This window comes from Candoia aspera, chromosome 7, assembly GCF_035149785.1.
Source record: "Candoia aspera isolate rCanAsp1 chromosome 7, rCanAsp1.hap2, whole genome shotgun sequence".
In the NCBI taxonomy this organism is placed as follows: domain Eukaryota; kingdom Metazoa; phylum Chordata; class Lepidosauria; order Squamata; family Boidae; genus Candoia; species Candoia aspera.
In genome coordinates, this window is record NC_086159.1 from 3,084,944 (window position 1) to 3,100,027 (window position 15,084).

General features: G+C 41.8%; 1 protein-coding gene across 3 annotated transcripts in view; it reads right to left on the minus strand.

Moving 5' to 3' along the window:
* Positions 1 to 15,084, minus strand: part of CELF2 (CUGBP Elav-like family member 2) — a 330,160-nt gene that overhangs the window by 98,881 nt on the left and 216,195 nt on the right. For all 3 annotated transcript variants that reach the window (XM_063309524.1, XM_063309523.1, XM_063309522.1), the window contains exon 4: positions 5,511 to 5,559. In XM_063309524.1, coding sequence (XP_063165594.1) covers positions 5,511 to 5,559 — 49 coding nt within the window. The remainder of the gene's footprint in view (positions 1 to 5,510; positions 5,560 to 15,084) is intronic.

A 15,084-nucleotide genomic window follows, 5' to 3' on the forward strand; every position in this document is an offset into this window, starting at 1 on the left:
ATTAATCTGTGATTTTACTTGATTTGTATATGGCTTGTTGTCTGCGCCACTCCCACAGAGAACTCAACAAAGAGAATCATTCAAATATTATCGTTTTCAAATATGTTAAGAACAATAAGGTGTTTAAACAGCCAATGGACCATTTGCAGAAATCATCATATAGAATTATACATAATCTGTTCTAAATCTGGGATTTTTAAAATAACATAAAAAGAAATGAATGAATTTTCATATTTTGTATTTTCCTAGAGCATAGGTTGACTTGAAGATGGTTTACAAAAATGCAGGCTGAAAGAGGACAACCTGAACTGGTACTTTGGAGCTGAAGAAACCGTGAGTGTTTCATCTGTGCAATTTCTTCAAGAAAAAAAACAACCAAAAAATGGGACTTCTGGTGGGGACATGGCTGACTGAACAGCTGTGTTTGCGAGGTCCGCAGACAGAACTGACAGTGGCGTTTTTTGGGGGGTGGGAGCTCAGGCAGGCTTTTTCCTGGAGCCCAAGAGTGATTTCATGGAAAGAAAATGCTCAGAATCATCCCACATGCCTTCTGGAATTGCTACTTGCAGCCTGAGAATCGCAAACAGAGTTCGCGCTGATCAGGTAAGAGCCACCACGAGTCCAGGACATCATCATTTCCAAGCCGTGCTGTAGCCTTAAGGGACACTTGGTCAAGCCACCCCATGTCTAAATCACCCAATTTATATATTTCTTATGTGATGTACCCTAAGAGAGACTTTCTACAGCAAGGAAAAACAATCTCTCTTGGTGCTTGTCGTTATTTTTGGGATTAATTTTCAAAACCCTTTTAAAGCTTTGGCTTGTTTTCCCATTTGGATATTGAGGAGGACTGAGAATAAATAATTGTCTTCCTGTTATTATTTTTGTATTGAATTTGAAGGATTTAATGTTTTTCTACACATTGAATCTGCTGTTTTGAATCTTCAGCTTTCTGTTTCCACTTTCCCTGGGAGCTGCTTGTTACCATACTTTCTCTTATGTCAACAAGTTTCAGAGATTTTCCATTAACTCATTATGTTTGTCAGTCAAGTATCTTGGGGGAGCCATAGTCTACTGTCTGAAACATGGAGGATTTTAAAGAGATTTTCTCAGAGTTCTGTTGTGAGCTTTGCTGTGAGGTTAAACAGATCTTTTATGACACATGTCAAGCTCTTCTGCAAGATATCTGGGACATTGCAGAAAATATCAGCTTTAAAATGTGTCATCTGGCTGAGGATGTTGTGGAAGAAGATGAAGATTTTAATAAAGATAGAGATGTTTCTACTGACAGTGAGATTGAAACTTTTGTTGAAATGCCAGGACACAATTACATTTTGGCATTGAAGGGGTTAAAGAAACAGTCTGAGCTGCAAATTACAAATGGAGTTGTTTTTTGATGGAATCTTATGGAAAAGAAGAAGCTCTGTTCTGTGGGAGGTTTTTTGCTGAGAAGTCTGAGTTTCCAAGGGGGGCAGTTGGGCTGTTTGATTTCTGTATGAAAAATGCCTTGTGTGTAATATGGAGATATGTAAATGCTTTGGTTTATTTTGAGGTGGGGTAGAGAATTAAGAATGTTTATTTGGATTGATATTAAGGCTTGTATGATTTCATCTTCCTTTAATGATTTGGATTAAGATTTACTGGATTGCTTTTAAGGTTTGTTTGATTGCTAAGATCTATGAGATATAATAATAATTGCTGGTTTTAGGTTTAATAGAGTTAAGATTGTTAGAGTATTATTAATTATGAAAGTAAACAATTTAACGTGGTGGTGCTGCGGGTTAAACCGCTGAGCTGCTGAGCTTGCCGATCGGAAGGTCGGCGGTTTGAATCTGTGTGGGGTGAGCTCCCGTTGCTAGTCCCAGCTCCTGCCAACCTCGCAGTTCGAAAACATGCCAATGTGAGTAGATTAATAGGTATGGCTTCGGCTGGCAGGTAATGGCGTTCCGTTTAGTCATGCCGGCCACATGACCACGGAAGTGTCTACGGACAAACACCGGCTCTTCGGCTTTGAAACGGAGATGAGCACCGCCCCCTAGAGTCGGACACAACTGGACTTAATGTCAAGGGAAACCTTAAACAATTTAAATGTTTTTATAATTTGATTTCTATTATAGTGGACAGAAATATATAGAATAGTGGTAGGAAGGAAATAATTAAATAAATTTTGTTTTGTGGGGGAGGGAAGTTGATTTAGAAATATATATATTTCTAAAGAATTGCTCCTTCCCCTTTTATATAAGGGGAAGGAGCAATTACATTAGTGATTTGGTGTATCTGCTAATGGAAGGATTTATAGAAATAATGTGATCTTGGTTTGATACAGAGTAAGGGATGGATTATGGAAATTGCTGTATATCCTTGTTGTTGAAAGTTGGAAGTCACCTCTTTGGTGAATCTTCCAAATTCTTTTTTCCTGTGTTTCACACTCATTTAGTTTTTTTTTGTAGGTTTTTTTTTGTTTTTTTGGGTAGTTTTTATCTTTGTTTCAAACTTAATAAAATTCTTATTAAAAGAAAAAGAAAAGCATTTTTTTTTTAAAAAAAAGCCACCTTTAAATGTTATTTGACCCATAGGGAAAGCGAAAGCTAGCTGGATGACTTGGGCCAGTCCCTCTCTCTCAGCCCAACCCACCTCACAGGATTGTTGTTGTTGTGGGGAAAATAGGAGGAGGAAGGAGTAATAGGTATGTTCGCCACCTTGAGTTATTTATAAAAATAGTAAAGGTGGGATAGAAAACAAACAAGTAATAAATAAATTACATGGTTGCTTCTCCAAGTTTTCCCTGGTGGGCTAAAGAGCAGAATTCTGGGGGGCTGGTGAATGAAGTGTGATTGTGTTTATAACTGTTGATGGCTCAGTTCATTTTTGGCCGTTGCCCTCATTGTTTCCTTTGGTTTTTATGTAAGGTTATTCCTAAACCCATAAGATCTGTTCAGGTCCGAACCTTCCTGGATATGCATCTTGATCTATGGTGGATTCCTCCGTCTGTTAAAGAATACCCTTGGTTTGAGCATGCCTTCCGTTGTACAGGGATGTCAACCAATTTTAGTTAAATTCTGCTTCATTGCTGTGCTTGCGGTTGTCATGTAAGCACCCTTTTCAGAAGAGAAAATCCAAGAGAATTCAGGTTCTCTTCTGAGCTTTGCAGAATCTGTGGAGAACCGAGACAGCAGGAAGCATGGATAATGATGACCCCACCTCTCCAAAACAGGTTAAAAAAAAAGAAAACGCAGAAGAAGAAACAAAAGGAACTCTGCCAAACTCTGCAGAGAGACAGAGGGAGAGAGGGCCCAGCCATCATTTACATTTGCAGACATTTAAATCTCCAAGTGCGTGGCTTCTGCCCTGATTAATAATGAATGAGGAGCCGAGACATATCCTGGAAGGGAGCCGTTGCGAATAATTCTGCCATGTGGGAATAGCCAAGTTCTTGCAGTTGAAGGAGCTTGGAGAGTTCTTTGACATGCCTCTTAGCAAACTGTAGGAAGCAAGGCCCCTTCTGCTGTTCAGACCTATTTCAACTTACGGCATGTTTTGCACACGGCAAAAGTCTGAAACAAGGAAGCAGTTTTGGGGAAGAACTGCTCTGCTGTCAGTCCCGACTCACCATGCCTCATCGGTGAGCCCACGCAGCAGCAGAGGGTAACCCTTTGCAAGCTGGGGGGCCCACTGTGTGTCTGGGAGTACGGGAACCCTACTGAGAAGTGGGGAAGGCTATCCACATATAGAGGCAAACTGTGATGTTTCATTTCCCTATTTTGAAGAAGGGAAAGATTATTTTTAAACCTTTGTTTCTACAAATGTATTTTTTTGTTTGTTTAGATTTTTTATCCCACCTTTATTATTTTTATAAATAACTCAAGGTGGGGAACATACCTAGTACTCCTTCCTCCTCCTATTTTCCCCACAACAACAACCCTGTGAGGTGAGTTGGGCTGAGAGAGAGAGGGGGAGTGACTGGCCCAAGGGCACCCAGCCGGCTTTCGTGCCTAAGGCGGGACTAGAACTCTCCTACCATGCCTGATTGGCTCTTGGCTGAGAGAGTGACTGGCCCAAGGGCACCTAGCCGGCTTTCGTGCCTAAGGCGGGACTAGAACTCTCCTACCATGTCTGATTGGCTCTTGGCTGAGAGAGTGTCTGGCCCAAGGGCACCCAGCCGGCTTTCGTGCCTAAGGCGGGACTAGAACTCTCCTACTACTCCTGATTGGCTCTTGGGCCGGGAGAGAGGGACTGGCTCAAGGTCACCCAGCCGGCTTTCGTGCCTAAGGCGGGACTAGAACTCTCCTACTACTCCTGATTGGCTCTTGGGCCGGGAGAGAGGGACTGGCTCAAGGTCACCCAGCCGGCTTTCGTGCCTAAGGCGGGACTAGAACTCTCAGTCTCCTGGTTTCTAGCCTGGTGCCTTAACCCCTACACCAAACTGGCTCTCATTTTAGGGCTTTGCTACAGTTTTCCTGTGTTTCTTGAAAAATGTCATCAAAAAGGCTCAAGGACCATAGATAGCTTGCTACAATTCCTCCTGCTGAAACCAAACTTAAATTTTATAAAAGCCCAAATATGTGGAAAAGGTCAGCTCCTATGAGATTCCAGTATTCTTACATGGGAAAAACTCAAAATATTTCTGTTGTTAACTCTTAATTGGTTTTAAATTTAATTTCCTGCCATGTGCGCCATGGGGTTGAAATGGTACAACGGCACTTGCTGCCTGAAAGGGTTGCCAAGGCCTGCTTAAGTGGGAGACATGGGCTGACCTGAGACATCAAATATAAATATTCTGCTCAATTGGGCCATAAAATAGTCTTTGTCAAATTGCCAGTACTGTGGTTTAATAAAGTAATGGACTCTAAGTATTTCCTTTTTGGGTACAAAATGCTCTTTCATTCTATCCCATATTACCTTGACTCTTCCATATGACCTCACTGGCATAATCTGAAACGGGTTGAAAGGTGGCTTTTTAACGCAGACGATCCATTGAAAGAAGCTATGCAAGAGGTGAGTTGCTAGAATCAGACTGAGCTGTTCACAGGTGTTTTGCTGCTCCCCTAAGAGGGCAGCCATCGATTATTTGAAGGAAAGCACTGATGAAGTCAGTATTAAGGATTAAGACGTTGACAACCATTTGCCTGGCCTAAAAAAACAAACAAGGAAAACCCCCTTTTTGTATTGTGCCTTTGTTGCTTAAGATTTAGTGACATTCATTTCTTAGGCTGGATTTGGCTCTGGCCTTACCAAGGCTAACTATCTATGGCTTGGCCCTGGAGAAGCGGCTGGTTGCCCCTCATTTGCTGGAGATGGAAGGTGAAGGCAAGCATTTCCAGAGGGTTCTTACGGTGTGATACGATGTATTGTTTATGGGTGTTTAAATTAATTTAATCTGTAAACTTTTTGGTTTGATTATTGTGTTTGGCTTATCACTGTGAGCTTTCTAAGAGTCTTCTATGGTTGCAGCAGGGCAGAAAATTGATCAATGAATAAATATTTAAGTGAGAAATTCTTTTATCACCTACCGTTGGACTTCTCACTATCTGCAGGTTTCATCTGAATGGGATGATGCATCTAGAAACAACAGACAACAAAGAGGGAAACAGAAAGTAAAGCAGGTTGGAATGACCTCAAATCAAGCACATTTCAAGTCCCCCCCCCCTCCCCCTGGATTTGCTATGGGCATATATAGAGGCCACGGGGTGGAATGATGAAGGAGAATGTAAAAGTTGCAGCTGTGTTGCAGAAGACGTGCCTGGGTGCCCTGGATCTAGGACATCATTCCCTAAATATATTGGGTAGACATGTTCCAAGACTTCCCTCTTAACCTGTCTAATCTCCTACAGAGCTTTTGCCTGTCGGTGTAGACAAGACCGCTCTGGATGGGCAGAGAGATCCAATTTATGTTACAGTTTTTATATCCAGCTCAAATCAAAAGACTGTGGGTGGGTAACAACATGGCAGAAGTACAAAAGCTACAATAGGAATGAATCAACATTACAAAAAACAGCTATTAGCATATCAACCATCCCCCCCAAGATGGAAATCAATGAAACTGAGCTAGGGTTAATGGCCCAATGAAAAGAAATTATCTTGAAAGATTTTCTGAAAACCACAAGGACAGGAGCTTTAAGGACCGCTGAATGCTCCTAACTGTGGGGGCCACCCCAGAGAAGGCCTATCATCTTGTCCATGTCCCCCTCATCTCAGATGGAGAGGGTCTCTTAACAGCCTTCCCAAGATATTCTCACTGGATGAGCAGATTCAATTCTGCCAAAGCTCTCTCATGAAACAGACCAGCAATCCAAGAAACAACACTTTCCAAAGCTATACTGTTTGCTTCTTAGAAAAGAGCAAACATCACAGTTTGATTTTATGGCTCATATGCTTCTGAAACAAGCACACACGTGTACATTACTATTGTAACATAAGGGAACCACAAGGGAGGTGGTTGCCAAAGAAATCAAGATGGTAGCTAGGAATGTGCAATTTGAGTCCTGTCCCTTTTTTACACGTCTTGCATGTAAAAAAGAGGTGGGGCTTCAATCAGGTGCTGGTGGCCACCATCTTGACATTTTTGACACACACGCACCCTCACACCCCTAGTATAACAGTTACGTTTTTACAATCCTCACCATTATTGTGACAAGTCAAGTGAATATTGGGCTTATTCCGCCAAGGAAACTGGCATGTCAGGAATGCAAATGAATGCAGATTTCAACAGGTCCCCAAATTATCTTGTATCTTATTCTTTCAACACTTCCTCAGTGATGCATTAATTACTTTGGTTCATATTTCTGGGGAAAGTTCTAAAAAAGTCCCACACTTAAACTTGATTTTATCATCACTTCCCTTCAGATGGTCCACGTGATCAACTTTACAAAGGACCATCCTCTGTCTGAAAGATTGCCTGGCCCAGTTGTGATTTAATGATAAACCACACTTACTTTGTTCCTTTTATTTATTGGTAAACCACACAAATATTCTTGGAAAACTCCAATTGTTATGAGGTCTTAGTCAACTGGCAATAAGAATAGGCTCAACATCAGCCTGGTAATGGAGCTCACATTTGGCTTCATACATAGGTTGTTAAAAAATGTGCTCATGAAATTACCCTTTTTAAAATTTGAACTCAGTACCAAAATGTTTGTACCCATTCTGCATTTCTACAAGCTACATAGAACCATGTGTTCTTTATATGTAACTGTGCCCACTTTCCCCAATAGTTTTTTCTATATCTTTTTTTGAGTTGCAAACTGCATCACAACAAATGATAACAACCTATAATTGTGCTCCCATTATCTCCAGCTTGATGCCTTCTGGATATAGAGTTGAGAATTTTGGGAGATGTAGTCCCAATGCATCAATACAACATCTGGCTGAGGAAAGCTGATGTATAGATTAGGTAATGTGGATTGGGTACATTTGCACTGAAACATGGACAGGGCAAATTTCTCTCCCATCCTGGCTTTTGAGTAGCTAGGACGTATATTATTTATTTCTATCTCCAAGCTCAAGCTCATTTTTAAAATTTATATGCAACACAATCTTGGAAGCTCTGCAGAACTGTAACCATTTTTCTTTCTCCATTCCAGCTATTTCATTTTTCCCCCAGATGGATTAAAGCACAACAGAGTTCTGTGGCAAAGTCATTTATACATTAGCAAACACAAGCCCTCCAAATGACTGACCACATGCCAAGGCCACTCTGGGCGATATATTTCATACTTCGATTGGCAACTCATTCTATATTTACCTTGGCATTACATTTTGAAACTCTGTGGGGTCAACTGGAATTGAGTTTTATTCCTTTTACTTAAAGAGTTTTTATCAGCTTCTCTACTTAAAAGCCATCCAAAGCAGCTTAAAAAGTAACAATGCAATCAAAACAGTCCGATAAAAATCATTCACTGAGAAAAAGTGCACGATTTCGCACTGCTTCCATGCTCCGCAGTCTTAATAGTATTATTTGAATGGAGTTCTCTCCAGCCTGAAGATTTAGTCCTATATTGGAAAAAAAAGGGGGGAAGGAGAAGTGTGGGCAGGGATCTATACTCAGTGCCCAAAGGCTTTATTGCTTTTGCCAAAGCTCCTTTCCATCTTCTCACCAAATTCCTGGCAGCACAGAAGTCCAAATCACTGCTTTTCCATTATCCTGTATAATGGAAGCACAGCTACCTCCTTTCCCTTCACTGGGTAGAAACATTTATGGTCTTTTTCATTCTCCCAGGAAAAGGAGTCAAAATCACAGTGGGGTGTGAGTGTGTGCGGGTGCATGTGCATATTGGAGGCATACGTGAGCATGTATGCTCAAATGTTCACGTACCAGTGCACCTCTCCAAATCCTTGCCGTTTTCAGAATACAATGCTTGCTCTTCCCTGTAGACTGGCCTAGCTTCCCAAACAAGAAATCCAGGATGAAGGGCCTATTTTTGCTACAGGAAACTCTCAATTTTATAGCAAGTGTACTACCACAGGCTCCCCACATGCCCTATGGTTTTGGGGAGTTGCTGAAAAAATGTGGCTAGAGTCTCCCAGCCAGGGTATTCACTAGTTGACCTGTGGCCCTCCATATGTTTCTGAATATCAACTGCCATCAGGAAGGGTAGCTTATGGTGGCAGATGCTGGAATTGTACTTCTGCGACACTTGTAGAATTAGAAGTTGTCTACTGCCTTCACACTTGCTAAAAGAATGCACAGGGCTCCTTAGAAAGATGGAATAAGGAAAAAACAACAACAGTTGGGTTTGATATGAAAATTAGATTAGATGCCATCAACCAGTTATGGTGCCCCGAGGTTAACTTCCTCTTCAGTAAGACTCACAGTCTGCCAGGATGGACTTAAAAGGTATGTACCATATCTCCTCTCCCCTCTATATCTACTTTTTCTCTATAAAATCCAGCATGCCTTAAATGTGGCTTGTTGCAGTTCCCTATGTCCTAGCCAAGGTGGGCCTGCTTCACTGCAGGAAAACTACCAGCATCTCAATCAAATGGGGATTATCTATACCTGACTTGTTCCCAGCACGAAAGAATGCTGCAGTGCAAATGCTGCCCTGTGTCTGGACTGGAAAACGGACTCCTTGAAATAAAACAAAAATGGATGAATTACACAGCTAAGTTCTTCTGAAGATGCAGTTTTCTTTTCACCTTGGCTGAGTTACAGTGTCACATCTGGATTTGACACACCATTTCTTTATGTTAGGAGCTTCGCACTACAAGCCCCCTTAACCTTTGCAATTACCAATTGATAGGTTAACAGCCTTTAACGGTAGATTCAGTGAAAAATATGTACTGGGAATCTAGAGTAGGTGTTACAGAAGCATTGGTTCGCACCTTTTTATTAAACTCACAGGTGACCTCGGGAGATTGCCACCATGCCCGTACATATTCTAAGTGCTCTGTAGTAAAATATTTAAGACTGCAAAACGGTGGGTCAAGGGGTGTCAAAAGAATCTAGGAAAGGTGTGCAATGAATAAGAAAATTAACAGGGCTGAACAATGGGGAAATAAACCAAGCATTTAATATTTTTCTGTCTTACCATAAGCGATAATATAATTTTCTTTACTTTTCCTTACCCATCCAAAAGCTATTAGGGATGATATAATACTGGCTTCAGATTAGATCCCGCCAACCAAAAATGTATTGCTGAGATATCACGGCTTATCAAAGAAACAGCTATTGTAGTTCTACACCATCAAGCACTTATCTCTCCAGGTAAGAGATTTTTCAATATGCAATACTGTCACGCTAAAACTGGTCTCCAACCGACCCCTGTCTGCTGACTGTGTTGCAAAAAGAGCTTTGCTTGCAGATGGTGGCTGCTTTTAGAAGGATATTATGACACTGAATCCAAACAGTGCAGCACCTTCTGCATTAGGGTGTATTTAGCTAGCTATACATCATAAATACTCCTTCCAATTATATGTTTTCAGACAGGGCCTGATCAACATGCCACCAATTCAGGGCATTCAAGTTGAGACATGATTGGATCTGCTAACTGGGTAATATTTTCTTGGTTCAACCAATCCTATTTCCCCTTGGGTCCACAAATGTCTACTTGGCTAAATGGACAGTCTTAGCAAGTCTTTGGTACATGGTGAAGAATGTGGGGTAAGGCTCTCTTAATGTTTTTTTTGCCCCAAGAGGCAGATTTGGTTTTAGAAAGGCCGAATAGAGATCACAGGTGTCCAACCTAGGCCATGATGTCATTGCACATTCTGCAATTTGTGTGCAAACTACAGGACTTAATTCACAGTGTTTGAGTGACGGTGTCATGACATGCATGAAGAATCACTTCTTCCATCCCTATGGACCTGCCACCTGATTAAAAAATAAAATAGGAAGGGGAAATATGGGGAAATGTAAAAAAAACAATTTTAAAGTATTGATTAGGATAGACCCAGGGACACCCAATTAAGATTCTGACACAAGCCTTCACTATCTTGATACCGGACTACGGCGGTTGGTACAGAAAGCAACAGCCCACAGGCTAATGGGCGAAAACCTCTTCACCAGTGAAACCTTACACTGTGATTATTACGCTGTGGCTGCCAATATGTTTCCAAGTACAATTCAAAATTTGTTGTTTATTCGTCCAGTCGCTTCCGACTCTTCGTGACTTCATGGACCAGCCCACGCCAGAGCTTCCTGTCACTCGTCAACACCCCCAGCTCCCCCAGGGATGAGTCCGTCACCTCTAGAATATCATCCATCCACCTTGCCCTTGGTCGGCCCCTCTTCCTTTTGCCCTCCACTCTCCCTAGCATCAGCATCTCCTCCAGGGTGTCCTGTCTTCTCATTATGTGGCCAAAGTACTTCAGTTTTGCCTTTAATATCATTCCCCCAAGTGAGCAGTCTGGCTTTATTTCCTGGAGGATGGACCCGTTTGATCTTCTTGCAGTCCGAGGCACTCTCAGAATTTTCCTCCAACATCACAGTTCAAAAGCATTGATCTTCCTTTGCTCAGCCTTCCTTATGGTCCAGCTCTCGCAGCCATATGTTACTACGGGGAAGACCATTGCTGTAACTATGCGGACCTTTGTTGTCAGTGTGATGTCTCTGCTCTTAACTGTTTTATCGAGATTTGTCATTGCTCTTCTCCCAAGGATTAAGCATCTTCTGATTTCCTGACTGCAGTCAGCATCTGCAGTAATCTTTGCACCTAGGAATACAAAGTCTTTCACTGCTTCTACATTTTCTCCCTCTATTTGCCAGTTATCAATCAAGCTGGTTGCCATAATCTTGGTTTTTTTGAGGTTTAGCTGCAAGCCAGCTTTTGCACTTTCTTCTTTCACCTTCATCATAAGGCTCCTCAGTTCCTCTTCACTTTCAGCCATCAAAGTGGTATCATCTGCATATCTGAGATTGTTAATGTTTCTTCCAGCGATTTTAACTCCAGCCTTGGATTCCTCAAGCCCAGCACATCGCATGATGTGTTCTGCATACAAGTTGAATAGGTCGGGTGAGAGTATACAGCCCTGCCGTACTCCTTTCCCAATCTTAAACCAGTCCGTTGTTCCGTGGTCTGTTCTTACTGTTGCTACTCGGTCGTTATACAGATTCTTCAGGAGGCAGACAAGATGACTTGGTATCCCCATACCACTAAGAACTTGCCACAATTTGTTATGGTCCACACAGTCAAAGGCTTTAGAATAGTCAATAAAACAGAAATAGATGTTTTTCTGAAACTCCCTGGCTTTTTCCATTATCCATCGGATATTGGCAATTTGGTCCCTAGTTCCTCTGCCTTTTCTAAACCCAGCTTGTACATCTGGCAATTCTCGCTCCATGAACTGCTGAAGTCTACCTTGAAGGATCTTGAGCATTACCTTACTGGCATGTGAAATGAGTGCCACTGTTCAATAGTTTGAACCTTCTTTAGTGTTTCCCTTTTTTGGTATGGGGATATAAGTTGATTTTTTCCAATCTGATGGCCATTCTTGTGTTTTCCAAATTTGCTGGCATATAGCATGTGTTACCTTGACAGCATCATCTTGCAAGATTTTGAACAGTTCAGCTGGGATGCCGTCATCTCCTGCTGCCTTGTTATTAGCAATGCTTCTTAAGGCCCATTCAACCTCACTCTTCAGGATGTCTGGCTCTAGCTCACTGACCACACCGTCAAAGCTATCCCCAATATTGTTATCCTTCCTATACAGGTCTTCCCTATATTCCTGCCACCTTTTCTTGATCTCTTCTTCTTCTGTTAGGTCCTTGCCATCTTTGTTTTTGATCATACCCATTTTGGCTGGAATTTACCTCCGATGTTTCTAATTTTCTGGAAGAGGTCTCTTGTCCTTCCCATTCTATTGTCTTCTTCCACTTCCACGCATTGCTTGTTTAAAAATAATTCCTTATCTCTTCTGGCTAACCTCTGGAATTTTGCATTTAATTGGGCATATCTCCCCTTATCACTGTTGCCTTTTGCTTTCCTTCTTTCTTGGGCTACTTCTAGTGTCTCAGCAGACAGCCACTTTGCCTTCTTGGTTTTCTCTTTCTTTGGGATGTATTTTGTTGCCGCCTCCTGAACAATGTTGCGAACTTCTGTCCAGAGTTCTTCCGGGATCCTGTCTACTAAGTCCAGTCCCTTAAATCTATTCTTCACCTCCACTGCATATTCCTTAGGAATATTAGTGAGCTCATATCTAGCTGATCTGTGGGTCTTCCCTAATCTCTTTAGTCTGATCCTAAATTGTGCCAGAAGAAGTTTGTGATCTGAACTACAGTCAGCTCCAGGTCTTGTTTTTACCGACTGTATAGATGTCCACCACCTTTGGCTGCAAAGGATGTAGTCAATCTGGTTTCGGTGTTGTCCATCTGGTGAAGTCCATGTATAAAGCCGTCTCTTCCGTTGTTGGAAGAGAGTGTTTGTTATGCACATTGAGTTGTCTTGGCAAAATTCTATCAGCCTATGTCCTGCTTCATTTTGTTCTCCCAGGCCATTCTTACCTGTCATTCCAGGTGTCATTTGACTGCCAACCTTAGCATTCCAGTCTCCCGTGATGAAAATAACATCTCTTTTAGGCGTGTTGTCCAGTAGGTGCTGCAGATCCTCATAGAACTGCTCTACTTCAGCTTCTTCAGCATCTGTGGTTGGGGCGTATATTTGGATCACTGTGATGTTAGATGGCTTGCCCTGAATTCGAACTGAGATCATTCTGTCATTTTTTGGATTGTATCCAAGCACTGCTTTAGCCACTTTGCTATTAATTATGAAGGCTACTCCATTTCTTCTATGGTCCTCTTGTCCACAGTAGTAGATCTGGGGGTCATTTGATGTGAAGTGGCCCATTCCAGTCCATTTCAGTTCACTGACGCCCAAAATGTCTATCTTTAATCTTGACATCTCACCAATAACCACATCCAATTTGCCCTGGCTCATAGATCTTACATTCCAGCTTCCAATGGTGTGTTGATCTTAGAACATCGGATTCGCCGTTAACCACCAGCACCGTTGGCCGCTAGCCGTCCTTTCAGCTTTGAGCTAGCTGCGTCATCACGTCTGGGGCTAGTTGAACTCATCCTCTGTTCCTCCCCAGTAGCATTTTGACCAACTTCTGACCTGGGAGTCTCATCTTCCGATGGTATACCAACATATCTCTGGTTGTACCAATCCATTTAGTTTTCACGGCAAGAATACTGGGGTGGGTTGCCATTACCTTCCCCAGGGATCGCATTTAGTCTGACCTCTCTGTCATGACCTTCCCGTCTTGGGTGGCCCTTCACGGTTTAGCTCATGGCATCGTTGAGGTGCTCAAGCTCCAGCACCACGACAAGGTAATGATCCTTTGCTGAAGTACAATTCAAGATACTGTTCTCTTTTTAACTGATTATGTGCCATCAAGTCAGCGTCAGCTCTTAGCAACTACGTAGATAGACCTTCTGACTCATTTTAAGGTGTTACTAACTGATCAATCTCATTTTTTTTTCATTGACCACAGCCAAGTAGTGTTCTATAGTTTGCGCAATACGTCATAGCATCCCCTCTAATTTTTCTTAGATATTTTAGAAGTTTATGTCTTTCTTTTTTTATCTTAATTAATTGTGGTTTTCTTTTATTTGCTGGTCTATGACCGAATAAAAATTGATTGATTGATTAATACATACACACACACACACACACACACACAGACCTTCTCCACAATAATCTGTCTCTAACTTCAGGTCTTCCAATGGTACACCCATCGCCATTGCAACTGAGTCCATCCAGAGAGCTAGGTCTTTGCATAATGTGTCCAAAGTATGATAGTTTGAGCCAGATCATTAATGCCTCGATTGAGAACTTTGGGTTGATTTGTTCAATGATCCATTTGTTCATTTTCTTGGCTATCCATGGTATTCTCAGGAGTGAGTCCTCTTCAGCACCACAAGATATTGGTACTGACCTAGAAACCCTTTATGAGCTAGGTCTATGTATGGGAGTCTCTCTGCAGATACAGGTTGGCAAATGCAGTCAAGTTGGGAAGGCCACTCTTGGAGTTGGTGGGCTCCCTAGTCCTGCCAAGGCTGGTCTTGTTCCCCTTTGGTTGGTATTAGATCTGCCGTTACTTGGATCTCATTGCATTTTATATTTATTGATTGATATTGATATTGATGGATTAAGGATATTGTTTATGATTTTATTGAATTTTAAACTGTTTTATTGTGAACCGCCCAGAGTCCCCCGTATGAGGGAGATGGGCGGTGATAAAATACGATAGATAGATAGATAGATAGATAGATAGATAGATAGATAGATAGATAGATAAATACTGTGTAACTCTTCTCCCTGGAAGGCTGGTATGATGGGTGGGAGTCTGGGAGCAGGACCTCTCAATGGCTGACGCATCTTTCTGGCATATCTATGTCTTGAGATTTTGATAGTCCCTACACTTTTGCAATTTTGGAAAGCAGTGACCAGGCTCTTCCTATGGACATTTGGAGCCTGAGCTGTGTGCAACATGGGGTTGTTTTCTGACTTTTTGACTATTTCCTATGTTTTAATGGTTTGGTTTCATTCACTGTTTTGAGATACTTATAATTTAATGTGAGCTACCCAGAGTTTGTAGAAGTGAATGGAGTATAAATGATACCAATAAATAAAAATATGAAAATGG